This window comes from Aphelocoma coerulescens, chromosome 11 (genome assembly GCF_041296385.1).
Source record: "Aphelocoma coerulescens isolate FSJ_1873_10779 chromosome 11, UR_Acoe_1.0, whole genome shotgun sequence".
NCBI classification, from domain to species: domain Eukaryota; kingdom Metazoa; phylum Chordata; class Aves; order Passeriformes; family Corvidae; genus Aphelocoma; species Aphelocoma coerulescens.
The window spans coordinates 21,280,137-21,307,097 of NC_091025.1; the positions used below are offsets into that span (position 1 = coordinate 21,280,137).

At 54.5% G+C, this 26,961-nt stretch overlaps 1 protein-coding gene across 1 annotated transcript; it reads left to right on the forward strand.

The window, feature by feature from the left end:
• Positions 1-22,858: 22,858 nt before the first annotated feature.
• LOC138117248 (EF-hand and coiled-coil domain-containing protein 1-like) lies at positions 22,859-25,236 on the forward strand. Its single transcript, XM_069027341.1, is given in 3 exon segments — positions 22,859-23,533; positions 24,825-24,902; positions 24,904-25,236. Coding segments are annotated over 3 exon segments (1,047 nt in total). The 5' UTR covers positions 22,859-22,897.
• The last annotated feature ends 1,725 nt before the right edge of the window (positions 25,237-26,961 follow it).

Consider the following 26,961-nt stretch of genomic DNA (forward strand, 5'->3'; position numbering starts at 1 on the left):
AGCATCAGAAGGGAACACGCAGCTCTTGGGCTGCAGCTGAGCTGGAGGCCTGCTCTGGCAAGCCCTGGTGGCCACCATCCCCCCTGGTTTTGTTTGTCTGGTTCATTGATGGCTGGGGCCCTGGGACGTACCCTGCCAGCCTGGTGTGGCCCCAGAGAAGGAGAAGGAGCCCCTGGAGAAGCTGTACCAGGTGGGGCTGCTGCTGCTGGAGCCACCAAGGACGAGCTCAAGAACGACAACCTCATCCTGGAGCTGGCCAGCGGCAGCTGAAGATGATGGCCTTTGATTCTCGCACCTTCTTCAAAGACACGCTCCACGGCCAGTGTGCAGGTGAGTCCAGAGCCAGGGGGATGCTCCCAGAGCTGGGCATGGCACGGCCTGGCCGGGCACCAAAGGTTCCCCCTCTGCTGGGGCGGCTGCAGGGAATTCTTCAGTGGCTGCCAATACATGTGTGTCAGTACAAAGCTCTCAAGGGACTGATTAAAGCAGAGGACTGGAGACCATGACTGCACAAACCTCTCAGAGACTCAAGTGTGGAAAAAGGAAAGTACTTTAGAAAAACCAGAAGTACCTTGAAGCATTAATGAACTGTTGTTAATGACCAAGGCTCTCAAGGGACTGATTAAAGCAGATAATTGGGGACCATGACTGCACAAACCTCTCAGAGAGTCAGTGTCAAAAAGAGGTACTTTAATTACCCTTGAGTATCTCAAAGCATTAATGAGCCCCACTGAGTGTTGTTACTGACAAAGAATCTCCAGGGACTCATTAGAGCAGATAATTGGGGGCCAGGATTGCACAAAGCTCTCAGAGACTCCCAGGCAAAAGCCAAAGCCAAAGTCCTTTGAAAACCCTGCAGTCCCTGGGAACATTCAGGAGCCCCCAGGGCCATTCCTGACCAAGGCTCCCCAGGGACTCCTTACAGCAGATCCCTGAGGCCACTGGGATATGGGGGGATGCTGAGGGCAGGACAAGGGGCTGACAGTGCCCAGCCTTGCTGGGGCTGTGCCAGGAGGCCCCAGGGCCTCAGGACAAGGCATCTCCTCCCAGCCCTTGGTGGCACAGACGCTGCTGTGCCCCAGGGCACCAAGACTTGGCTTCTCCTGGGCACTGCCAGCCCTGCCAGGGCCCTTGGCCATGTCCAGCACAGTTTGTCCTGCCCTGTCCCACAGCTGCTGCTGTGTCCCTGCAGGCTGCACACTCCCATCTCGCTGCCCCACCACCAGCTCTGCCCTGCCACCTCCAGCCCTGGCCTGAGCTGTGCCCAGCCTCACCCTCTGTGCCTTGGGCACACACACATGCCCTGAGCTCATCCTCCCTCTGGGTGCTTCTCCTGCCCCAGCGCTGCCCTGGGAGGGACATTTCCTCCTCCTCATGCCCAGTGTCCCCCTGCCCAGCTGCTCTGTGGGGCAGTGCGTGTCTCTCCTGCTGTTCCCTGCCTCCCAGGAAAGCTGCACCATGTGGGGCATGGCCCTTCCAGCAGCCTCCCAGCCCCTCAGCCTTGTTGGACCCTTTCCCCTGAGCAGACAGCAGCAGCATCTCCGTGCTCTGCCCAGCGTGCTCCTTTCGTCACCAAACTGCAGGAAAATAGAAACTGTCCTACACCATCTCTGAAGTGTCAGAGAATCAGGCCCTGTGGAACCAACGAGCCCTTGGGACACAGGAGGATCTCGTGTAACCAAGGGTCAGTTCTGACACTGCAGATCCAAGGAGATCCTTGTGACACTCTGGGGCCTTGTGGAACCTTCTGCCCTGGTCTCTGCACCAAGGAGACCCTTGTGCCACTACGGAACCTTGTGCAGCCAAGGAGAGCATTGTGAGAGTGCGGGGCCATGGAACCAAGGGACTATTGTGACCTTGTGGGGCCTCATGGACTCAAGGGACCATTGCCACACTGTGGGGCCTCATGGAATGAAGGGTCCATTGTGACACTGCAGAACCAAGGACACCATGGTTGCACTGCGGGGCCCATGGAACCAAGGGACCATTGGGACACCCCGTGGCCTCATCCTCTTGAATTTCAACAGATCTGAGGGATGGCAGGACCTGCAGGCAGCACTGACGGATTCTGGGGAGAACCTTTGATCCCTGCTCCAAAGGAAATCAGAGAAAGACCCCTGGTAAGATAAAAGCACCTTTTCCTTTTCCTTTTCCTTTTCCTTTTCCTTTTCCTTTTCCTTTTCCTTTTCCTTTTCCTTTTCCTTTTCCTTTTCCTTTCCTGGTGTAAGCTGTTGACCTGCCTGTAAGGTGCAGCAAAAGCTTTGCAGGGTTTGGTTCAAGGTACCCAAGGTTGGAACAGGGAAGTGTTCGAGTCCCTTCTAAGAGAAGGGTTGGAGTCTTTGTGCCATGACTGCCTGGGATCCATGGAACAAGTGTGTTCTGGCAGACTCTGGGACCTCCACAGCAATCCCATGCAGGAGCCAGCACTGGACCTGCACCCTGGTGGGAGCAGCGTGGTACGGATGGAAAACGGACAGCTGGGTGTGCAGTGGGAACCTCAACCCAGGTCATAGAAGCCCAGGCTTTAGCTTTGAACACAGCAGCACAAAAAGCAGAATGAATGACCTTTCCTAGAAATCACTGAAGGACAAAGGGTGAACATATGGACTGATTTGAAATCTGGGTTTGGAATAATACACACCCAGGGAGCCACATGGAAGGAAAGGGCGCAGAGGTCTCCAGTGAGTACAAAAAGAAATCAGTCACCTACTGCAGAGTGTGCCAAAGCCAAAAGAAGTGGCCCTGATGCCCTTGTAAAGCCCATGGGTTTGGAGACTCCCCAGTTAATCCAGGGAATCCATTGGCTGACCAAACAGCTCAAGAGGGTGCTGAAAAAGCTCTCCTTGCACTAATACCTAGCAAAAACTTGAATGTTCTGCAACAAAAACCAGATTCTAGTGATCAGGACAGGCAGTCAGCCCGATCAGCAGCAGCTACGGAAAATCCCAGCAGGTGATTGGTAACCCCGTGTGGGCAGGTAATTGTAGCTCCACAATTAACGTATAATGGAACTAAAACATCAGGAAACACATTAGGAAATGGAGAATATGGTGGCCAGTTTACAAAGGCATCTAGGAAGCACAAAAATGGCAAAAAATAATAGCTCAGTTGTTGAGAAAGATGTGATTGGTTTTGAAGGAAGAAGGCTGCCTCCAGGGCTCGTTAAATGGGAATCACCAGGTGATCTTGGCAAACTGATTTTGCAGAACTGCCCAGGCAGAAGGGGGACTGGCACATTTTGGCAGTGGTGGATCCTTTTTCTGGATGGCCAGAAGCTTTCCCATATGGCACCAACAAGACAAGGGAAGTCTCAGACGTTTTGCTGCAATGAATATTTAATAGCACTGGGACTAACTCTTGTAAGCCTTAAAAGGTGCATGGTTCTCAACAGATCATTGGGGCTGGACTCGCCTGTACATCCTTTCCAACCAGGAGATGCGGTGTGCATCAGAACCTGGAATTTTGGAACAATCCAGCCAAAGTGGAAGGGACCATCTCAAGTCCTCCTGGTAACCTACCCTGCACTCAAGGTAGAAGGAATCAAACTCGGGGTTCATCACATGTGGGTAAAACCAGCAAGCACACATTAAACACAGCAGAAACAAGACTGTCTGACATCATGGAGTTTGGGGTTTTTACATAATCCTATTGTTTTAGGTATTGAATAGGATTTTCTAAGGGGATACTATTTATTGGATCTAGATGATGATGATCAATAATTGTGTATTTATAATAATAAACAATGTTCCTGACTTCTGGGAAGGGAAATGCAGTTTTCAAAGTCAGTGCAAGATGTTGGCAGATGACAGAATGTAACCCCTGTAACAGCTTGTTTGCCAACACTGACCTGTGCAGAAAATCCAGTTCCGTGGGGAGCTTCAGTCAGCAATTTGACAAAAATATGGGAACACTTGTGGAAGGAAATAGCAGGGATGGAAGGAGAATATTCCTTACCATGGACACATCAGAACAATACTGCTGAGAATTGTAACATTTCCAAACTGGATCTGGAAATTACCTCAGGAAATATTGATCAGCTGACAGATTGCACTGATAGCCCCTGGGGCTGTCAAATTCCAGCAGTATGGAATCACCCTCAGACAGGACAATGGGAATGTTTCCAGCCAGTTCAGGGGTATCTGGGCTGGGAAGGGAGCCCAGGCCTTCCACGGGACCCCTTACAGGTGGGTATAAAATATCCTGATTTAACAAGGTCAAGGCCAAAGGATCCCAGGACAAAGGAAAAGTGGGATTGCCCTGGGACAGACACTTGAGCTGTTTGGAATCCTGAGGCCAGCAGCTCCTGGCTGTGGCCCAGGCTCTGAGGCTGGGCTGTGTTTGTGGAAATGATTCTGCCTTTCTCAGTGACACCTGGGCTTAGCCAACAAACAACGAGCCTTGGACAGGCACAGAGTGTCAGCAGGGCACGGTCAGATCCTTAGGAGCCACAGGATGGGTGGGAAGTGATGGAATTTGGAGCACACGTTTGCCCCTGGGAGAATCAGGAGCACCATGGACACTGGGGGTATTAACGTTCCGTCCCTCGTGCAAGGAGTCACCACCGGGAACCCGACTGTGGGGAAAGGTTAAAGGGGATGGAACTCGGAAACATCCCAGTGCGGGAACTACAGCGGGATGGATTTTAGAATTCATCTCTGCTCCGCAAAGATCTGCCTTTAGGAACAGAGCAGCCACACACCATTGGGCTCTGCAGATGGAAACTTGAGTGAATGCAGCTCCTTTGGGGTTTGCTGAAATAAAGGAACAATTGCCAGCCACAGCTAAAATGACTTTACAGAGCAGATCGGCTTTAGCCCTATTGCTGTTACATGAACAGGGAGTATGTGGATTCTTGAACTGGAATAGCAACACTTGTGTGCACATTCCAAATGTGATGCTGGATTGGATGGTCAGGTAGAGAGGATAAAATCAGTTGCTGCATCCAGCAGGGAATTAAGGGGAGGGTTAGACAGTAACTGGTTGGATAAAATATTTAGAGGACTTGGATTTTCCCTGACTGATGGTTGGCCTGACTTTTGCAAAGTCTAACTGGGATCACTGCAATACTTGTGCTTATGACACTTGCTTTGAGCTGTGTAAAGAACATGGTTGTGAAAGCAGCTGAGGAACTCGTGGGATGTGAGTAAAGGAGCAGAGTGAGGCTTCTGAAGGCTTGAAGGGAAGAGAAGCTTCCCAACCCTCCAAGGGGGGGAAATTTGCCAGATGAAAAACCGTTTGCACCTGGTGGGTTCATACAATGCTTCTTCTCCAAAAGCCACTGGCCATGGAACCGCACAAGGCTGATTCTGTAGGCAGCAACCAGCCCAGGTGTGCCAACTTTCACCAGTTCACCGGGCAGTCAGGGCTGGCTTTGGGGTCACCGACCACCAGGGACCCCCAAAGAGACCCCCAGGGCAGAAGAAGGGATGTGCAAAGGGGTGGGGGAAATATGCAGTGATTTTGGGGAAATGATTATCGTGTGTGTGTTTCTTGTGGGACAATCTAGGAATGTGTGTGTGAAACACAGTCTGCAAACAGGAACATTCCTGAACTCGGCACACACGCCTTTGGGAGGGGCTCTCCCCTCGTGCATCTGGCCCAATAAAGAATGCTGCTGCTTCGTGCTGCGCTGGTGCTGAGGAGGTTTTGTTTCACTGAAGTTTTGGTACCACCTCTGTGCCTGTGTCACAGACCCACAGAGCAGCTGTGATGTCAGAAAGGGGCTGTGTGACATCACAGGGTGGGCTGAGACATCACAGGGTATTGGTGTGACGTCACAGAGAGGGCTGGGCCATCCCAGAACAGGCTGTGACATCACAGAGTGGGTTGTGAAATCACAGGGTGGCTGTATGACACCAGAGAGTCTACGGTGACATAATGAAGCAGCTCTGTGACATCACAGAGTGGTGCTGTGACATCATAGAGTGGGTTGTGACATCACAGGGTGGCTGTATGACACCAGAGAGTCTATGGTCACGTCATGGAGCAGCTCTGTGACATCACAGAGTGGTGCTGTGACATCAGAGAGTGGTGCTGTGACATCACAGCTTGGGCTCTGACATCACAGGGAAGAGGTCAGATATCATCTAGCAGACTATGACGTCACAGAGCAATTGTGACATCACAGAGCAGGCTGTGACATCACAGGGTGCTGGTGTGACACCACAGTGCAGAGTTGTGTCATCACAGACAGGGCTGTGACATCACAGGGCACTTGTGTGACATCACAGAGTGGTCATGTGACATCCCAGAACAGGCTGTGACATCACAGAGTGAGTTGTGACATCACAGGGTGGCTTTATGACATCATGGAGTCAGCTGTGACATCATGGAGAAGATGTGTGATGTCACAGAGAGGACTGTGACACCACAGGTGGTGTGACATCACAGAGTGGCTATGACATCACAGGGTTGCTATGTGACATCACAGAGTGAGCTGTGACATCGCAGATGTGGCTGTGATATCACATCAAAGAGGTCTGACATCATAGAGCAGAGTATGACATCACTGAGTGGCTGTGACATCACAGAGCAGGCTGTGACATCACTGAGCAGCCTGTGACATCCCAGGGTGGCTGTGTGACATCCCAGGGTGTGTGACATCCCAGGGCCTTGGATGCCATGGCAACCCTCATCAGTTCCAGTTCCCTTGGAAACCCCCCCAGGACCCATTGCTGCACTCAGGGTCCGTGGCCACTTGCCCGCAGACCTGTGGCTGCCCTCGGCTGCCATGGCAGCCCTCAGGACAGAGCGGTGCCGGGGCTGGTGCCAGCTACAATTGCACTGACACTCGCTGATGCCCTCAGGTGCCACGGCAGCGGCCACAGGGACCCGTTCCTCACTTTGGTGCCACGGACACCAACGCTTGGCCCCGCTGCCATGGGGATTGGCAGGGTCACCTGCACTCAGGGCCCGTGGCCGGGCACTGCTGCCATGGACACGGGCACGGAGCCCTGGGCCACAGTCGGCTGCCGTGGCCACCAGCCCAAGGTCCTGTGGCCAGGGCCGGGGGCATGGAAAGGAACCCGTGGAGCCGTGGTGATGGTGGGTGGCCATGGGGTGCTGCTGTGGGCTGGGGCAGAGGGAATTTCCTTGCCAGGCCCTTCCCTGGGGCTGTGTTTGGCTCTGTGCTGAGCACAGCGTTGCTCACACAGAGATGGTTTTGTTCTTGCTGAGCTTGCACAGAGCCAAGGCCTTTCCTGCCCCTCGTCCAGCCACGCTGAGGAGGGGCTGGGGGTGCGGGGGAGCTTGGCAGGGGTCACAGCCAGGACAGGTGACCCCAACTGACCCCAGGCATATCCCAGACCACAGGACATCATGGCCAGTGGGGGGAACAAGGAGGAAGGGGGGACATTTGGAGTGAGGGTTTTTGTCTTCCCAGCTAACACTCAGGCAGGATGGGGCCCTGTTTTGCCAGTGGGCAGGGTCAGCACCAGAGACACAGACACTACTGAAGGGATTGTGCAATTTATAAAATGCAAATCTGCAAAGAATTGCAAAAGGATAAGGTAGGCAATGCACATAAAAAATACTATCAAAGTTTGCCTGCAGTGATTAACCAAGATCCAGCCCCAGTGACCCTCAGACTTTACCATCACCCAGAGCCACCCATCAGCTGGGGGAAGCTGTCCCAGCCAAGGACTGGAGAGCCACTCCCGGACACTGGGAATTCCTGCAGCTGCCTCCAGCCACAGCTGAGGCTCCAACCCCGCTGGGAGAGGGCCCAGCTTTGACAGTGCTGGAGAAACAAACTGACAGCACTTCTAGTGCGGGAACATCTGCTTTCATCCTCCTCTTGGCTTCCTCCTAAGCCTGGCCACGGCTCAAGGAGGAGCCAAGGGAGCTGACTTTGACCATAGAGCCCCAAACAATGCCATATGTCGGATTTCATGGCCTTGTCTGGCTTCTAAACACAGAAAGGTCAATCCATGTTTCACTAATGAGGGGATACATCAATCACAACGCTAATGATCATGCAAATTTTGGTAATGAGCAGATACAAAGAAAACCTTCGGTTGGAAGGTTCATCCAGAGGTCACCTTTGGCTCAGGGCCTGTTGTTCAGGTCTGTTGTTCAGGCCTTGGCACTTCAGGGATGTGGTTTAGTGCTGGGCTTGACTGTACTGGGTTAATGGTTGGACTCGATGAGCCCAGAGGTCTTTTCCAACAGAAAGGATTCTGTAATTCCAGGATTCTGTCTGCTGCATTCAGCCAGGTCCATGGCACCAGCATTACTTTGCCCAAAAGTCTCCTCTTGCTCAGCTCTTGTGGCCTAAGGCTTCAGCTCCTTCAGCTCCTGGTGCTGAGCTGCTCAAGCTGAACGAGACGACTCGGAGAAAGAATACAGTTCATCCAATTCCTTCTGGCACACGGAGAGGGGAGGCTGTGAAAACAGGAGCATTGTTTGCTGTGGCCTCCTCTGTGCCCTTCATGCCTTTCAGTGCTTTGAAACTGCCAAGAGCTTTCTCCAAGAGTGCAATGAAGCAGCTGTTCCTGCTCCCAGCTCTCGCCCTTCCCAGTCTCTGCCCTTGACTGCTTTTGCCCCTCTTGCTGTGCCCTCTGTGGCCCCGGGGCTCGGTGGCTGCTGCCCAGGGCTGTGGCACTGGCACAGATCCAGTGCTCGAGACCCTCCTTTCTCTGCCCTTGGAGCTGCCTGCTCACAGCAGCCTTTTCCATCTGCAAGCTCCACATGGACAGGGAGTGCCCACCTCTGCTCCTTGCACACCCTCCAGGAGCCCAGGGCTGCCATCTCCAGTCCCTGCTGGCATTGAGGGCTCCCAGGTGCCCCAGGCTGCTGTGACACCGCTGCCAACGGGAGGGAACCGCGGCAGGGGCTGTGCTGAAAGTCAGCTCCATTTGCTGCTGCTGCTGCTGCTGCTGCTGCTGCTGCTGCTGCTGCTGCTGCTGCTGCTGTGGGGGTCATTTGTCCAGCCCTGCCCCAGAGTCAGGGATCAGATCCAGGCCCTGCTGCTGCTCCCTCGGGATCAGCCACAGTTTGGGTGTTGCTGTCAGTGCCAGCAGGAGCGGGCGCTGGAGCAGCGGGTGCTGACGGTGCCCCAAGCCCCGGGGCCTGAGGGGTGCCTGGGCTGCGGGGCTGGCAGGGAGCTGCCCCTTGTTCTCCCTGTGCCTCACGCAAAGCTGGGCCGCTCACAAGTGGGGCAGCACAGCAAGCAGGGAGCCTGCGAGTCTCTGCCAGCCCTGTCTGCTCTGAGATTGGGCCTGGGAGCTGCAGGGGGACAAAGGCAGCTGCTTCTGGTCCCTCTGCGTGTCCCCATGTTCAGCAGTGCTGCTCCATCATTTAGGATGTGTTTTCTGTTTAATTAATAGAAAAAAAACAAAAGAAAAAGACCAGTAAATATTATGAAATATAAAACCAAAACCCAACTGTGGAGTGAAAAGTCTTTTGTAACTCTGGATTAAGAGGTATCTTTTCAAAAAGAAAACTCAGGTATTTGTAAATATGCTGGTGGCATTGATCCATCTTACTGACCTCAGCAGTCCTTTTTTCAAGATTTTGGGCTTTGTTTCCAACATTGTTATTTTAAATTGTGGTTGAAGCAATAGGAAATTGATTGTGCCCTGCCAGCTCGGAGCAGGACTGGCAATCTAAACTCTGTCCCACCCCAACTCACTGAGAAGATGCCCTTCCTTCTCACCCTGCCAATGAGCTGCACATTCCCTTGGAAATTGTCAGGGGGTTCTTAAAGACACCAAGTCCTACTTAGGGCTTTTCACTCTGGTTTGGCAGTGGAGAAGGGCAATTCTTCATCCATCAGCTCCAGACTGCACTGCCTCAGGAACACGGCCCACTCGCCAGGTTGGGCCCACTCGTGGCACTTCCAGAGGAGGAAGAAAGTGCAATGGCACAATTCCAGCACAAAAGGAAGGAAGAGTGGGACAGACAGAACACCCTGTGCAGATCCAGGCGTTCAGCCAGGACTGTGGAGGGTTTGGGTTCTTGCCAGTGGGATGTGTGTCCCTGACTGCAATCTCTTGGCCTGCACAAGAGTCTCACTCACGTGCAAAAGCAGAAAGCTCCGTCGCTGTGCTTGCAAGGGGCTCGTCTGATGCAAAGCTGTCAGAGCCCTGTGAGGGGAGAGCGGGCCCAGCCGTGCCCGGGGCTGAGCCCCAGCAGAGCCCTGGCAGAGCCCAGAGCAACCTCAGCATCTGCAGAGCCTGGCTGCAAGGAGAGAAACCAGAACCCCCCCGTCAGCTGAAGCCTCCTGTCCCCTTGTCCCAGCCGCCCGCAGTGCCCAGGCCGTGCTGGCCGCGCTCAGAGCTGGGCCCAAAGCTGCCCAGCACTGCTGCCTTTGGGAGCAGAGCAGGAGGGCAGGACATGTGCCCAGCCTGCAGCCGGCCATGGCACATCCACCTCCTCAGCAGCTGCCCAGAGCCCAAAAGCAGCTTGGCAGCCACTGAAGAATTGGCTGCAGCCACCCCAGCAAAGGGGGAACCTTTGGTGCCTGGCTGTGCCATGCCCAGCTCTGGGAGCATCCCCCTGGCTCTGGACTCACCTGCACACTGGCCGTGGAGCGTGTCTTTGAAGAAGGTGCGAGAATCAAAGGCCATCATCTTCAGCTGCCGCTGGCCAGCTCCAGGATGAGGTTGTCGGCCTTGAGCTCGTCCTTGGTGGCTCCAGCAGCAGCAGCCCCACCTGGTACAGCTTCTCCAGGGGCTCCTTCTCCTTCTCTGGGGCCACACCAGGCTGGCAGGGTACGTCCCAGGGCCCCAGCCACCAATGAACCAGACAAACAAAACCAGGGGGGGGATGGTGGCCACCAGTGCTTGCCAGAGCAGGCCTCCAGCTCAGCTGCAGCCCAAGAGCTGCGTGTTCCCTTCTGATGCTCCCTGCTCAGAGCTACAGGCAGGACAAAATAGTCTGCTTTGCTTTGCCACTGATTGCCAAGAGATGTGTGGGGCTGTTGCCTGCCAGGCCCCTGGATCACACTGTGCCCGTGGCTCTCTGCCATCCTCTAGGGCACATGAACACCCTGCAGCCAAGGGGCACTGAAGAGCTCTTCCAAGGACGGCCTGTCCAAGGGCTGCATGGACAAGCACCTCTTAAGAACATCCTGGCACTCTGGGCAGAGAAACCAGAAAACACCAGGCAGCTGCAGAAGGATCCTGCCCTCTTTGCCCCCCATTCCTGTGCCCAGGCCATGCTGGCTGTGCCCAGAGCTGTGCCTAAACTTCCCCATGGATTCTGTGCTTTGGAGGGCAGCAGGAGAGCAGGACATGTGCCACCTCCTCAGAGCTGCCAGAGCAGGATGCTCCGGAGCCCGCTGCTGTCTCCCAGCACTGCTATTCCCCCCGTGCCACAGAGATGAGGATCCACCTGGAGAGAGCCGTTGTGGGAACAGGATCTGCCCCCAGGTGATCTCCTGGCCCCTCCTGAATGGGTGCTTCCCCACCACCAAATGGTACAGCAGGAGGCCCAGGGACCAGATCGTCGCTGCCTCGCCGTGGTGGCGTTGGTGGTGGATCCACTCGGGTGGGCTGTACAACAGGGTTCCTGTGGAACACAGACCAAGTCCATCAGGGGATGCTGCTGCTCCCAGAGCCTCGCCCCAGCATCCCTGGGCACGCAGGGTGGGATGGGATGGGATGGGATGGGATGGGATGGGATGGGATGGGATGGGATGGGATGGGATGGGATGGATGGGATGGGATGGGTGGGGCGGGGCGGGGCCGCCGCTGCTCCGGCGCTGCTCCAGCGCTGCTCACGGAGTGCCCTGCTCGCCCTGCAGCGGAGTTGCGATCCCCTTTGTCCGTCAGGAAAAGGGATTCGGGCAAAGTGGGCAGGTGCCGCCCTGCTTGGTTTGTGTACCAAGCCTGCGCCCCAAGCTTGTTTCTGATTTCTTAAGTAATTTCTCCCTGCTTCCTCTTTAACAGCAGCAAGACAATAGCATCGCACAATCCAGTTTGACAAGTGAGGTTTGTGAACAAGTGAGTGCTTCCACGAAATTAAAAACCCACTGCGCCTGAAAGTCGACTTTCTGTTCGCTCAGGCTTCCTTACCTCTGTAGATGAGGTGACTTTATGGTGTAGGTATGTGGGTTTTAAATTGTCTGTGATAGAGATGAGTAAGTGCTAAACCTGTTCAAATGCTGAGCTGCCCAAAGCAGTGATTTTAGTCTCTCTTTGGCTGGGGAGTAGGACCGGCATTGCTGAACGCAGGGAGCAGCATGAGCAGGGCTCCTCCAGCAGCAGGGACACACCACGAGCCAGAGGGGACCGTGGCACCAGAGGGGACCGTGGCACCAGCCGTGCCCAAGGTCTGAGCAGGGTGGCAAAGTCATGTGGTGCTAAGAGGCTGCATTAACAGCCCAGGCAAGGAAGGGGCCAGGTCTGGGGACCATCCAAAGAGTCCTGTCAAGAGTAAATCATTCTAAGATTCTCTCTAGGACAAAAAAAGGAGAAAACCAATCCAGCTGATACATGAGGAAAGAGAATTCAAGTTCATTTGAAACACTGGTTAATACAGGCTTGGGTTTCTTTTGAGTGAACTGACGCTAATAAATGTTTGCTCACGTGGGGTGGGGTTTCTCTGCAAATAGGCTTTGATGATTCATCTGATCACATTTGGCTTTGCTCTTTAAGATAAATTGAGCACCTGAGTAGCTATTGTTGAGGAATGGAGACTTGTTTGTAGCTTAGTATTTTCTCAGGATGAGCCGTACATTTTAGCACAGCAGGAAGGTAAGGGAAAGGTTTAAAAGCTTTCCCTCCTGAAGTGACCCACTTTCAGAGGAGCCTGCAGAGGAGAAGTCCTCTCAGCCACTGCCAGGGCTCTTTGCCTCTTCTGCAGGCTCAGTATACTGGGAGTTCCATGAGCCTCAGCTGCCACAGTATTTCCTCAGAATATTTCTTCTTGTGCAGTACACAGGAAGAATAATCTGTGCTAGATTGTCCTCGGGGCTTTGAGGTAAATCTCACTAAATCTGGTGATTTTCGTGTCCAGATGAACTTTTTTTAGCTAGTAAGGAAAAGGGAAGAGGTGCCATCAAAAATTAATTCCTCAAAATTTAAATGGCCCAACTACACAAAAAATGATGACTAAACTGAAGAATGTTTTATTTTTTTTTCTGCTTACAGGTGGGGTAAAACATGCAGTGCTATTGCAAATCAAGTTCTTTGAAGAGATTCAGGCAGCACTCAGCTGCATGAAAATCAAAGCAGCAAAGGATGAGACAAGGCACGGGAAGAGTCTTCAGGCCTTCCTGTTGTAGGTACAACAGTCGGAAAACTGACTCTAGCAGATGCCCCAAGGTGTTGGTGGGCCAAGCCCTGTTCTGGCTGGTCCAGTTTCAGTCCTAGCTGGAGGACCAGGGTGGCTGGCTCGGGAGGGGAGGAGGTGGGGGGATCTCGGGGGGCTTCAGCTTCACAGCTGGGCTGGGGGGGCGTGGGGGAGGCAGAGAGTGCTGGTGCTCTGCTTTTCTGGGTGACTGCGGCTGCTGCCGAGGCCATGTCTGGGAGCTGTCAAAGCGGACGGTCTTTGGGCTCCCTGGAGGCGAGGGTGAGCCGGGCCTTCCTGGCTGGGACGCTGGAGCTGGAGCAGGGCGACTGTGGAGAGAGGAGGTGTCTGAGGCCCGCAGCTGCACCTGGCACCGAGGGACCCTCCTCCCAGCAGGGCCCAGAGCTGGCAAGGCTCCCCGGCACGGCTGCAGCTGCTGGCACACCTTGGCCCAGGTGCACAGCTGCCCGTCAAGGCCCCAGCCAGCAGGGGATGGCTCTGGGCAGGGTCCCTGGCCAGGAGCGGGCCCCAGAGCACGTCTGCCTTTCACGGGCAATCTCGGCCCCGCTCTTTCTCCTCCCCGCCTTGCTTTGCCCCTGCCTGGTGCTCCTGGGGCTGCTCTTGGCCAGGCAGCCTCCGTGGGAGCCAGCACTGGCTGCAGCCCGAGTGGGCTCCCCAGGACAAGGCCCCGCAATTAAGAGGCCAATTAAAGCACTGGACAGCAGCAGAACCCTCATCAGAGTTGTTTGGACAACCATGGCCTCGCCACAACTCCACAGCAGCCTCCCTGGGAATGTTTCCTGCCTATAGGCAGCCTTTAAAGGAAGCTGAGGGATGGAGATCAACAACTTACTGTTCCTTGCCCTTCCACCACTGGAACCCGACATAGCACAGGACGATGGAAAGTGGCACAGTGATCAGCGTCACTACTGTGCCTACCATGCAGGACTTGCGCACATCCTGGGGGCAGAAAACTCTCGGGCTGCTCGACGTCTCCTGGGCATTTGTGTCTGACTTGCCAAGCACATCTGTGGGAGCAATGGGGAGCGTGAGCCCGTGCTCTGCACCACTGCTGAGCTGGCAGCACGTTGGATACGGCCAGGACGTTCTCTGTTTCCCCAGAGCTGGGGCCTACAGGCACCTTGCCGCCCCTGGGCCCAGGCTGTGCCACCAACAAAGCCCAGAGGGCCGGGAGGAGAGCCCAGGGGCAGCGCAGCTGCTTGGGCAGGGGCTCCTTGGAGGGACACGGGCCAAAGGCATCCCTGCAGCAGCAGCTGCCACCACAACCCTCCCTGCCCTGCGACAGCTCCTGCAGCTTAGGGGGAAAAGCCAGGCCCTGGCAGGACACACAGCAGCCCTGCCCAGAGTGGCTGGCTCTGGCCCTGGGCTGGCGGCAGGCTCTCGCTCGGGGCTGCTCCTGTGCCTGGGGCCTCTGGGCACTCAGGGCCAGCTCCGGGAGGCGGCTGCAGCAGGAGGGCCCTTGGTGCACGAGTCCTGTTTGCCAGGGGCTGCGGAACAAGCTCCAGAGGCCTCGAAGCCAAAGCGCCTCCAGCTTTGGCTGCTGCCGGGCCCTGCAAGGGCGGGCCCTGGGGGAAGAGCTGCTGCCACACAGCCCAGCCAAGTGCTGAGCCCGGCTGAGCCCGGCACAGCAATTACCTCCTGGGCCTGTTCCCGTGGCTGGCAGCTCCTCCTTTCCTGCAGCAGAGGCTGCCAATGAGCCCCTGCTTTCTCCAGTAAGCGCCGTCTCCTCCATGGCCATTTGGTCCATCCCTTGAGAAAGGAAAAGGGACAGCTGGGTCAAATGGAACTGTTCCCCATGGGGAGGTGACATCTTCAGGAGGCAATACTGGTCAAAGACATGGATCAGGATCAGGAAAATGCCCAGGCTCTTGGAGCTGATCCCGGGCACTCCCTCCTCCAAACTGCTGCCCCTCCTGATCTACCCGGAGACCAGGAAATTGCAGGGATCTCAGGGTGTGCATGGCCCCTGGTGCAGCTTGGGCACCCTGTCAGCTGATGCCAAATGCCTTCCTGCAGAGGCTGGGGAGGAGCTGCAGCCAGGCCAGGCTTGGAAACAGCCCTGCAGGGCGTGAAAGCAGCAGCGGGGCAGCAAGGCTGCGATGGATCCCTTCCCCTGTGCCGGGCACGGCGTGTGCAGATGTGCAGCGACAGCCCCCGGCTAATGAGGCTCAGGCGAAGGCTGAGGGAAATGCACCCACCACGCCGTCTCTCCAGATCACTCAGCATCTGGTCCAGAAGTTCGGATGCCTCCAGAGATTTCTTGTCTTCAATGTCTTGGTTCTTCCCTCTCGGAGGACCTTAGTGGAAAGTAATTCCATTTCTCTTTCAGGCCGGAGTTGCAGTGGGTGCACCTGGGTGATCGGTGCCCTCCACGGCACACCCTCATCTCTGCTTTCCACTCAGGAGCACGGGCAGAGCTAGCCCGTTCCTGCAGTGGCCCCACGCTGGGATGGAAGGAGCCCCTTGCAGGGCAGTCAGGGGAGAAAGCACTCCCTGGAGCTGCCGGCAGCTCTAAACTCAGCCGGGGCCAGGGCCTGGCAGCGGCAGCAGCTCCGGCTCCCTGGGGCCGGCAGAGGAGCCGCGCCAGGCACAGCGCCCCGGGGCACAGCCCTGGGCCCGGCCCCTTCCCTCTCTGCTCTTCTCCGTGGCTGCACAGAGCACACGCAAGGAGCAACTGGCATTGCACACGGGATGAAGACTGAGAGCTAAATGCTCCTTCCTCCCCCGACAGCGACCCTGTGGGATCACTCAGGGCTCGAGAAGGGAGCAGGGCAAGGTCTCCAGAATCCTTCAGCCTTGAGATGATGTTAAGGAGAGTGGCACATGAGTGAGCTCTTGCCACATTGACACTGATCATTGTGTCACTAAAAAGGGACATTGAGAACTTGCCTCCAGCATGTGCTGAGGTCTTCAAACCGTCATCCGGGAGGGCTTCCAGATATTCCATGTCCAGATCCCGGTCTAGAAGGGAGCAGAGATCAGAACCATTCCATGGTGTGCTGGGATCCCCTTCTGCCTTAGGGAACCGGGCACTGCAAGGGGGTTGGGTAAGGCCGTGGGAGCCAGATGCCAGTGGCCATGGCCAAAGCTGCAGAGGGGCCTGCGGTGCTCTGCACAATGGAAACCCTCCCTACAGCCCTGGGAAATCTGCAGGGCCACAACTGCCCCTCCCTCCCTCTGCTGGGACAGCTCCCACAGCCCAAGGGGACAGAGTCAGGCCCTGTCAGGACACACAGCAGCCCTGCTCTGCCCCTCTGCCCTTTCCCCACCATGGACACCCCTTGCAACCGCTCCCAGGTTTCGGGACGTGTCTCCCACGGAGGGAGCCCAGCAGGACTGCTCAGTACCCGCGTGCCCTGAGCCTGCTCGGGAGAACTCTGTGCTGTGCTGCTCTTGCCCGGGCTGTGCCCGCACTGCCCAGCAGCAGAGATGGCAGCTCAAGCGTCAGCAGGGCTCAGGCCCAGAGGCTCAGCAATTACCTCCTGTGACTGTGCCTGGCATGGCCTCCCTTCCTGCAGCAGAGGCTGCCAATGAGCCACTGCTTCCTCCGGGAAACGCCGCCTTCAGCACAGCCTCTGCTTCCATCTCTGGAGAAAGGAAGAGGGACAGCTGGGTCAGGTGGAACCATTCCCCATGGGGAGGTGGCATCTTCAGGAGGCAATACTGGTCAAAGACATGGATCAGGATCAGGAAAATGCCCAGGCTCTTGGGATAGGCCAGGGCCCTCCCTTCTCCAAAGAGCCTCCACTCCTGATCTACCCGGAGACCAGGAAATTGCAGGGATCTCAGGGTGTGCATGGCCCCTGGTGCAGTTTGGGCACCCTGTCAGCTGATGCCAAATGCCTTCCTGCAGAGGCTGGGGAGGAGCTGCAGCCAGGCCAGGCTTGGAAACAGCCCTGCAGGGCGTGAAAGCAGCAGCGGGGCCGCGAGGCTGCGATGGATCCCTTCCCCTGTGCCGGGCACGGCGTGTGCAGATGTGCAGCGACAGCCCCCGGCTAATGAGGCTCAGGAGAAGGCTGAGGGAAGTGCACCCACCACGCCGTCTCTCCAGACCACTCAGCATCTGGACCTTGTTTTTGGATTTCTCCAGGGACTTCTTGACTCCTGTAGGTTTGTTCCTCCCTCTCGGCGGACCTGAAGAGAAAGTAGTTCCATTTCAGATGACTGGATCCCACAAAACCAGTGCTCAGCCTGTGGGGTCAGCAGGGACTCACTACTCACCCCTGCGATGGGAGCCAGGCTTGGGTACAGGAGCCAGCAAAGGAGCTGGAGAAGTCCTCCCTGCAGACACACCTGTAACTCAACAGCCAGAGAAGCTTCTGTCCTTTCTGCCCCCCGGTCAACTTTGGGCTGGGAGCTGGTAGCTCACCCGGGGAAAAGGTCTTGACCTACCCTCACCATCCCCCACAGGCTCAGTTGTAGACATGGCCTGGGAAGCCGCTTCACCAACAGGTTCAGCTGCTAAGAAAGTCAGGATAGAACAGCTCCCCTGGCACTGTTCAACATCCTCAGGCTGCCTGGGGCCGGCAGAGGAGCCGCGCCAGGCACAGCGCCCCGGGGCACAGCCCTGGGCCCGGCCCCTTCCCTCTCTGCTCTTCTCCGTGGCTGCACAGAGCACACGCAAGGAGCAACTGGCATTGCACACGGGATGAAGACTGAGAGCTAAATGCTCCTTCCTCCCCCGACAGCGACCCTGTGGGATCACTCAGGGCTCGAGAAGGGAGCAGGGCAAGGTCTCCAGAATCCTTCAGCCTTGAGATGATGTTAAGGAGAGTGGCACATGAGTGAGCTCTTGCCACATTGACACTGATCATTGTGTCACTAAAAAGGGACATTGAGAACTTGCCTCCAGCATGTGCTGAGGTCTTCAAACCGTCATCCAGGAGGGCTTCCAGATATTCCATGTCCTGATCTCGGTCTAGAAGGGAGCAGAGATCAGAACCATTCCATGGTGTGCTGGGATCCCCTTCTGCCTTAGGGAACCGGGCACTGCAAGGGGGTTGGGTAAGGCCGTGGGAGCCAGATGCCAATGGCCATGGCCAAAGCTGCAGAGGGGCCTGCGGAGCTCTGGGCTGGCTCATGGTCCCTCTCCTCCCTCTTTGCAGGCCCTGGGCAACATCCCTGGAGGGGCGGCTGGAGCAGCCCAGGGCCCCTCAGGGCTCTCTCACTCCCACCACAGAAGCCCTCCCTACAGCCCTGGGGAAAACCCTCCCCCACGCTTCCCGGGGAGAAGGGAGTGCTGTCCCGGGAAAGGGGAGCCCGGCCGCCGGCTCACCTGCTCCCCGCACTCGCATCGGAGCAGCCTGGGCAGCCCTGGCAGGCAGGGCCACTGCCAGCAGGAGCAGAAGCAAGAGGCGCAGAGCAAGGGCCATGGTGCCTTGCCCTCAGCCAGTCCCGCAGCTCTCGCTGCCACCACAGTCCTGACGCTGCTGTCCCAAGGTCAGCACCGCTGCCGCCGCCGCCGCTGCTGCCGCAACAGCTGTGGTCAACGCCGGACTGCTCGGTCGCTGTGGTGCTGTGCAACCGCAGGGCTCTGGGACCTCTGTGACCTCAGAGCCTGCTGTGACCTCACAGCCAGGGTGGAGTTGTGTGGGGATCGACCTCAGGAATTTTCCTTCCCGGGGCGGGAGCCCATCCTGTACAGCAGCTCTGTCCAAGGGGTGTGACACAGTCCCAGCCCAGCTGATCTCACAGGCTGGGGGATGACGAGATGGAGAGCAGCGCTGCTGAGCAGGACTTGGGGGTGCTGTTGGATGAGAGGCTGGATGTGAGCTGGCCATGTGCACTGCCAGCCTTATCGTGGATGCACTCAAAGGAGTGTGCCCAGCAGGTTGAAGGAGGTGATTGCACTCCTCTGCTCTGGTGAGACCCCACCGGGAGTACTGCATCCAGCTCTGGATCCCCAACCCAGGAAGGACATGGACCTGTTGGAGCAAGTCCGGAGGAGGGACAAAATGCTCTGAGGACTGGAGCCCCTCTGCTTTGGAGACAGGCTGGGACAGCTGGGGGTGTTCAGCCTGGAGAAGAGAAGGCTCCAGGGGGACCAGATTGCTGCCTTTCGGTACCTTAAGGGGGCTTGTAAAAAAGATGTGACAGAATTTTTAGTAGGGCCTGTTGTGACACGACCAAGGGGGAATGGTTTTAATCTAAAAGATGGTAGATTCAGACTAGACATAAGAAAGACATTTTTTACACTGTGGATGTTGAAATCCTGGGACACGTTGCCCAGAGAGGTGGGAATCCATCCCTGGAGACTTTCAAGCTCACACTCTGAGCAACCTGATCTAGTTAAAGGTGTCCCTGCTCACTGCAGGACATTGGACTAGACGGCCTTTAAATGTCCCTTCCAACCCAAGCCATTCTGTGCTCCTGTGCAGCATCAAAGCAGTGCTGGATTAATGCTGGGTAATGATGCTGGCACCTGGTTTTTGGCAGTTGTGCCATTTAGTGATGGGCTGAGAGAGGACTGAGTGAAGCCTGCAAGTAACAGACAGTGTGCTCAAGGAGAAACAGGAGAGGAGCACGGCCTCCAGTTCAGACAAATGGAAAAAGGCCAGCATTTTGCTGCCCATTCCTTGCTAAGAAATAAAGGAATGTCCTGAAGATCCCTTCATGTGGGTGCACTATGGGCTGTTATCAGTACTTGTGCTCTGTAAAACAGGTAAGTTGTTGCAGCTTCTCGCCCTGTTTATCGCTGGATAAAACCCAGATACTGCACTGCTCCATGTCTACTTTCTTCCAAGTAAAGGCAAATTTTGTTCATTATTGAGTGGGACATATTCATCTGTTCACGTGCAAATTCTCCTTGCCATGCATACAATGCTGATTGGCTCTAATCGGACTGTAATTAAGACCTACCTCTCACTGTAATTAAGGCTGATACACTGTGAGGCAAAGTGTTGAGTACTATGTCCTGGTGTCTGGCACTGTAGAGAGTTTTTCCGTAATTAAATGATATTTGAAGGCAGGTGTAGTATACCATACTTCCGGCATACTAGAAATGAAAAAACAGTCTTTGAAACAGGATTTTATCCTTTCTTCCTCCTCCTCCCAGGAACTTTAATCTCTGAGGTCTAAGCTCTTCAGCTGCCTCAAAAACATTGGTTTAATTCAGACAGGCATCCATGCAGTGAGCAACAAATCAGGACTGTGGCTGTGAAGCTTGAAGCAATGTACGTTTATAGCGCTAAAAATAATAATCCATTACCCAGGTTAAGCCAAGCATTTCCCAAGTAACTCTACCTATCCTCAGGGATGTTTCAAAAAGAACCATAGTAAAAGCTGGGAGTTGGGGAGGGAGGATGTCATCAAAATTAAAAATACAGCTTTCTGAGATCTCTATATTCCTATAAAAAGAGAGTCAAAATTGTTCATATATGGAACATTAACTAAGAAGTAAAAAACAGATTGACAAAATAATTGCTTGGGGAACAAAAAAACCTAAATAAAAATAAGTTTACCTGTGGATTTCTAAGTAAACCCTCACGCTAAGGAAAAAACTAGACCTGCTAAAACTAAACACAATAAGGCTATTTTGTTTGTCTCAATATAAAAAAAAACAAAAACACTGGAAAGAATCAGAGATCCTCAAGACCATTACTATATACAGGAACCTCCAGGTATTGCGAATAAATGGAGGAAACTGTAGTGTGCAATTCAGAGAGGTAACAAGGAATTTATTGGTGGATTTGTTGCAAGCTTTCTAATTGCAGACTGGAAAAGCAGAGGAGCTATCAGACCATACTAAGACCTTTACAGCAGTCTGACAGATGTTTCTGGGACCAGCTGCAGAGCAGAAAAGCAGCACACAATTACTGGGACAATCTCCTTCCTGGCTGTAGACTTTCTGACAAAAGCCTTTCCCCCTGGGCTGCGGGAGCTGTCGCAGGGCAGGGAGGGTTGTGGTGGCAGCTGCTGCTGCAGGGATGCCTTTGGCCCGTGTCCCCCCAAGGAGCCCCTGCCCAAGCAGCTGCGCTGCCCCTGGGCTCTCCTCCCGGCCCTCTGGGCTTTGTTGGTGGCACAGCCTGGGCCCAGGGGCGGCAAGGTGCCTGTAGGCCCCAGCTCTGGGGAAACAGAGAACGTCCTGGCCGTATCCAACGTGCTGCCAGCTCAGCAGTGGTGCAGAGCACGGGCTCACGCTCCCCATTGCTCCCACAGATGTGCTTGGCAAGTCAGATACAAATGCCCAGGAGACGTCGAGCAGCCCGAGAGTTTTCTGCCCCCAGGATGTGCGCAAGTCCTGCATGGTAGGCACAGTAGTGACGCTGATCACTGTGCCACTTTCCATCGTCCTGTGCTATGTCGGGTTCCGGTGGTGGAAGGGCAAGGAACAGTAAGTTGTTGATCTCCATCCCCCAGCTTCCTTTAAAGGCTGCCTATAGGCAGGAAACATTCCCAGGGAGGCTGCTGTGGAGTTGTGGCGAGGCCATGGTTGTCCAAACAACTCTGCTGAGGGTTCTGCTGCTGTCCAGTGCTTTAATTGGCCTCTTAATTGCGGGGCCTTGTCCTGGGGAGCCCGCTCGGGCTGCAGCCAGTGCTGGCTCCCACGGAGGCTGCCTGGCCAAGAGCAGCCCCAGGAGCACCAGGCAGGGGCAAAGCAAGGCGGGGAGGAGAAAGAGCGGGGCCGAGATTGCCCGTGAAAGGCAGACGTGCTCTGGGGCCCGCTCCTGGCCAGGGACCCTGCCCAGAGCCATCCCCTGCTGGCTGGGGCCTTGACGGGCAGCTGTGCACCTGGGCCAAGGTGTGCCAGCAGCTGCAGCCGTGCCGGGGAGCCTTGCCAGCTCTGGGCCCTGCTGGGAGGAGGGTCCCTCGGTGCCAGGTGCAGCTGCGGGCCTCAGACACCTCCTCTCTCCACAGTCGCCCTGCTCCAGCTCCAGCGTCCCAGCCAGGAAGGCCCGGCTCACCCTCGCCTCCAGGGAGCCCAAAGACCGTCCGCTTTGACAGCTCCCAGACATGGCCTCGGCAGCAGCTGCAGTCACCCAGAAAAGCAGAGCACCAGCACTCTCTGCCTCCCCCACGCCCCCCCAGCCCAGCTGTGAAGCTGAAGCCCCCCGAGATCCCCCCACCTCCTCCCCTCCCGAGCCAGCCACCCTGGTCCTCCAGCTAGGACTGAAACTGGACCAGCCAGAACAGGGCTTGGCCCACCAACACCTTGGGGCATCTGCTAGAGTCAGTTTTCCGACTGTTGTACCTACAACAGGAAGGCCTGAAGACTCTTCCCGTGCCCTGTCTCATCCTTTGCTGCTTTATTTTCATGCAGCTGAGTGCTGCCGGAATCACTTCAAAGAACTTTATTTACAATAGCACTGCATGTTTGACCCCACCTATAAGCAGAAAAAAAAATAAAATATTCTTCAATTTAGACTTCATTTTTCAGTGTGGTTGGGCCATTTAAATTTTGAGGAATTAGTTTTTGATGGCACCTCTTCCCTTTTCCTTACTAGCTAAAAAAAGTTCATCTGGACACGAAAATCACCAGATTTAGTGAGATTTACCTCAAAGCCCAGAGGACAATCTAGCACAGAATATTCCCGCCCGTCCCGCCCATCCCATCTTGCCCTGACGCCGGCCGGGGCCTTGGCCAAGCGCTGGGGTGGGCGGGCGTTCGGGATGGTCAGGCAGTACCGCGGGACGTTCGGGCGCGATGGAGTCGCCTGAGTACCGGGACCCCTTTGGGTGCTCGGTCTGGCGCACGCAGTGGCTGGTCAGCACCCTCGCCTACCACTACGGGCTGGACCGCGGCGTGGAGAACGAGATCGTCGTGCTGGCCGCCGGCCTGGACCAGTACCTGCAGGAGATCTTCCACCACCTGGACTGCGCCGGGGAGGGCCGCATCCCCGGCGAGGACTTGTGCACGCTGTGCCAGGTGCTGGGGCTGGAGGAGGTGGCGGACCCCGAGGAGTGCGCGGGGTTCTGGGACGGGCTCTCGGCTGAGCTCACCTTCCGCCAGTTCCACGCGCGGCTCTGCGGCCACTTCAGCACCTGTGCGGGCGGCGCGGGGCCACGGCTGCCGCTGGGCCGGGAGAGCGAGCACATCGAGACCCAGAATCGCCTGCGCAGCCCCCGCCGCGCCGACCCCGTCAGCCGCGGAGCCGCGGGCAGCGCCGAGCGGCGGCCGCTGGGGCCCTGCTCCCGAGAGTGCTACGAGGAGATCGTGGGGCTGGAGCAGGCCGAGGACTGCATCGCCAAGCTGGAAGAGGAGAACGGCAGCCTGCGGGAGCTGGTGGAGGACACGCGGGCCGCCCTGCAGAGCAGAGATGCGCGGTGCCTGGCGCTGCAGGTGAGTCCGGGGCGGCTTCTGCACCGGCCTCTCGGAGGCGGCTCGGGTGGCCCCGAGTGCTTCAGGAAAGATGCTGCTCTTGGAAAGTCAGTGTTAAAAACCCCTCCACCTCCAGACTGAGACCCAAGTTGCTCGTTCATCCTCGGCATTAACTTTTTAGCAAAGTTTAGTTGCAGGGAGGCTTTAAGGAGAAACGTATCTTCACCAGTGTGCCATTGTATGTAGCGATGGGACAGGCTGATGAGCACTCTGTTAGAAGTGTAGGGGAGTTCAGCTTAACAGACCCAAGCGTACAGAGCTGCTGCTTCTATTGCACTTTCAGTCAGGATGTGCTGATACCATATACTGGATATGCACCACTGCAGGGTTTTTCCTGAAGTGGGAAAGAACTTCTGGAGTCTTAGCTGTACAAGCACGTACAGTGCCTCAGTCATAAGTGCCTCAGAAACCTTAGAAGTACATTTTCTTCAGAGCGTGGTCACAAGATTTCAGTTCTGTGGGCAGGCTGATGAACAGTCTTGGGCTCCTCTGCGGAGCCCCATTAATTCTGGGGCTGGTTTCTGCTGGTTCTGCTGTACTGGCTCGAGTGAAACACATACACACTTAACAGCAGTTAAATTACTCTGGCATGAAATAGCGTGGAACAGGCAGAGCAGTGAAGGGCAGCATGGACCAGTTGTTCTGGCAGGTCTGACCAGGTCTGATTTGGTACTAACACAGGACTCACAGAACTGCTCCATGTGTGACACTGCCACTTGCGTTAGCTGGCTGCTCCTTTTCACAACGTCCATCACGGCAAGTCAAAGCCACTTTTACCATTTTCATCTGAAAAGGGAAAGGAAATCTGAAGCAAACATGAAGTCAAGAGTCTGAGGCCCCAGGAAGAATCAAAAGGACAAAGAGGAGAGCTCCAGAACACCCCCCACAGCTGCTCCCTGCTCTCTTCTTCTGAACACAACTTCATGGGAAATATCTTTTTCAGCACACTACTTGACTTCTGAGTACAGACCACAGTAATGACATTAAAGCTATACAGAAACTTGTGCAATAACATAATAGCGAGTAGTTTGAAAACTAAATGTATAGCTAGGTATTAAAAACTACTTTCCAGAGATCTTTTCCTTGTCTCTGTGTTTGGCAAAGGTCAAGTAGCTTTAGCTGCTGATCAACTGTATGTGATTCAAAAAAAACCCCAACAAAGCACAGTCCAGCCATTTTCAGTCTTTACTAAAATGTCAGTTGCTTTAAAACACATCAATTTCTCCCTGCTTTCTGCTCCTGGTCATTACAGGTGGGACTGTGGAAGAGCCATGCCAGCCATAAAGAGGAGGGAACCTGTTTCGTAGGGAGTAAGAGACCATTAACACAGAAGCAACTCCCAGACCAAGTGCCTCCAAAGTGTCCTGAAGGAAATGGAGCTCATCCGGAGCTCCAGGGATGGGCAGACTGAAGAAGCATTCAAGTTCAATCAGGAGCTGGAGAGGGAGTTGAAGAGCTCTCAGGAAGCTCTGGTCAGCCTGGAAGACTGCAACCGTAACCTGAAGAGGGAGCAGGCGGAGACGAGGAGGAAGGCGGAAGAGGCCAGACACGCCGTCCTCAACAGTCTTGGCAAAGTGAAGGAGCTGGAAGAGAAAGCTAATGAGGTGCCACATCTGCAAATATACGTTCAGCAGCTGGAATCACAACTGCAGCACTACAGGTAGGTTGGAGTCCGTCAAAAAGCGCCTATAAAGTCACAGTGTTGGGACACAAGTCGGTTTGAGAATCTCTGGTTGTGGCTTATTAAACGTCTCCAAATACATCTTGTAAAATCTAGCCAGAGGGAAATTAGAAGCTGCTTGTCCATTTTATTGGGTTTCCTCTTATGGATCCCTATCCCTAAGAGAACTGGGAGCATTCAGTGGAAGGTAGGCCAAGTAAGGGTGGTGATCTACAGAGAGCTGAAGTTACTCCTCAAACACACAGCAACAGAACTCAAACATGGCAGTGCTTCCAGAAAGCCCCAAAACAAATTCCTGACAGTCCTTCAGAAACCATTTCCAACACACTTATTTTTTTCACTGCATTTCCTGGTCATTAGGTCCCATCCCAAGCCAGCTGCAATCAGATGGCTGACACTCCATTTCATAAGAAAGTTCTTCAACATGTCCTAGGAACTGGGGAAAAGCACACAAGGACAACTTCTGGCCAGTGGTTTTAAACTCTGCTGTGACTTCGTTGCTTCCTCACTGGCAGAATAGGTAATACTGAAAAGAGAGAAGCTGAAATGTTCCTAAACCCATAAAATAATATAGTGGGAATCTCAAACAAAGAATACATTACTCAACTAAACCCCGCTTTTGTAACAGCATAAACAAATCTTTCCAGAAGCCAGAAAGTTGGTCATGAATTGAATAGTTCCCTGCCTTTGTTGCTTTTTATCTCAAATGAAACTTGGACTCATAGATGGTTATTAAGTGTTAGGCATTTCTGCCCAAGTTTAAGACCGACCTGTGGCATAAAATCTAGTTTATGTTCTCACTGATCCAAAGCAAAACCAGTATTTATAGATATATTTTTACTTGCACTACTAAATCTAGTATTTTAATGAATTGCCTCTTCTGAACTCCTTGTCTCTTCCTAAACTTACACTTCCTCTGTTTGCTTATAAGAAGAATTCATAGTGAGTTCTTTGTGGCATCATAGCTATTGTATTGTTTTATGAAGTGAGGAAATTCTAAAAATAACCATTTTATCCAGTGTCTTTCTGTGAGCAGTGTGTATGTTAATACTTGCATGGTTGCAGAAGGTCAAAGAAGATAAAAGCATTTCTTTAAACATCTATAGGATTTAAAAAGCAGCGCGAGGGCACGTAATGTTCGAGATGACTGTCAGGGGTCTCTGGATGAATGATACAACTCCTGGTGCTAAAAGGGATCCCACAACTTGTCAGGTCTATCATGTCCTCCTTGGCACGAGCACCAGAGATTTACTATGAGCTCTTGTCCTGTGGAATTGCTTTTCCAAAATATGATGAAGGATAAAAAAGATCACCTGGAAACAGGTAGAGGTGAATGAGTTAAAGGCAGTAAGGAATGTCCACTGGCCTCGCAGAGCAGAAACTTTACGGGTTACGTCAAAACAAAGAGTGTGAGCTTCAAAATGTAAATTACATGTTCCTTGTCAGATAACCGTCATGTGTAATACTTATTTTTAAATTGCATGCTAATTTAAAGTGACTGTCAAGCTCAGGAATGGTGCTGAACTGACCTTTTGGGAACTACACCCCTTTTTTAGCCCCCTGGCACATTTAGCAGAAGCCCAGGCTTTGAGATTCCCTGCTGGCCATAAAGCACCTCCGCCTCCCCATCCACGTAAAACAGCTCTTGCTGTAACACAGTTTAACTCAGAGATGCATAATGGTAACTGTGACTTGCATGCCTGTGGTC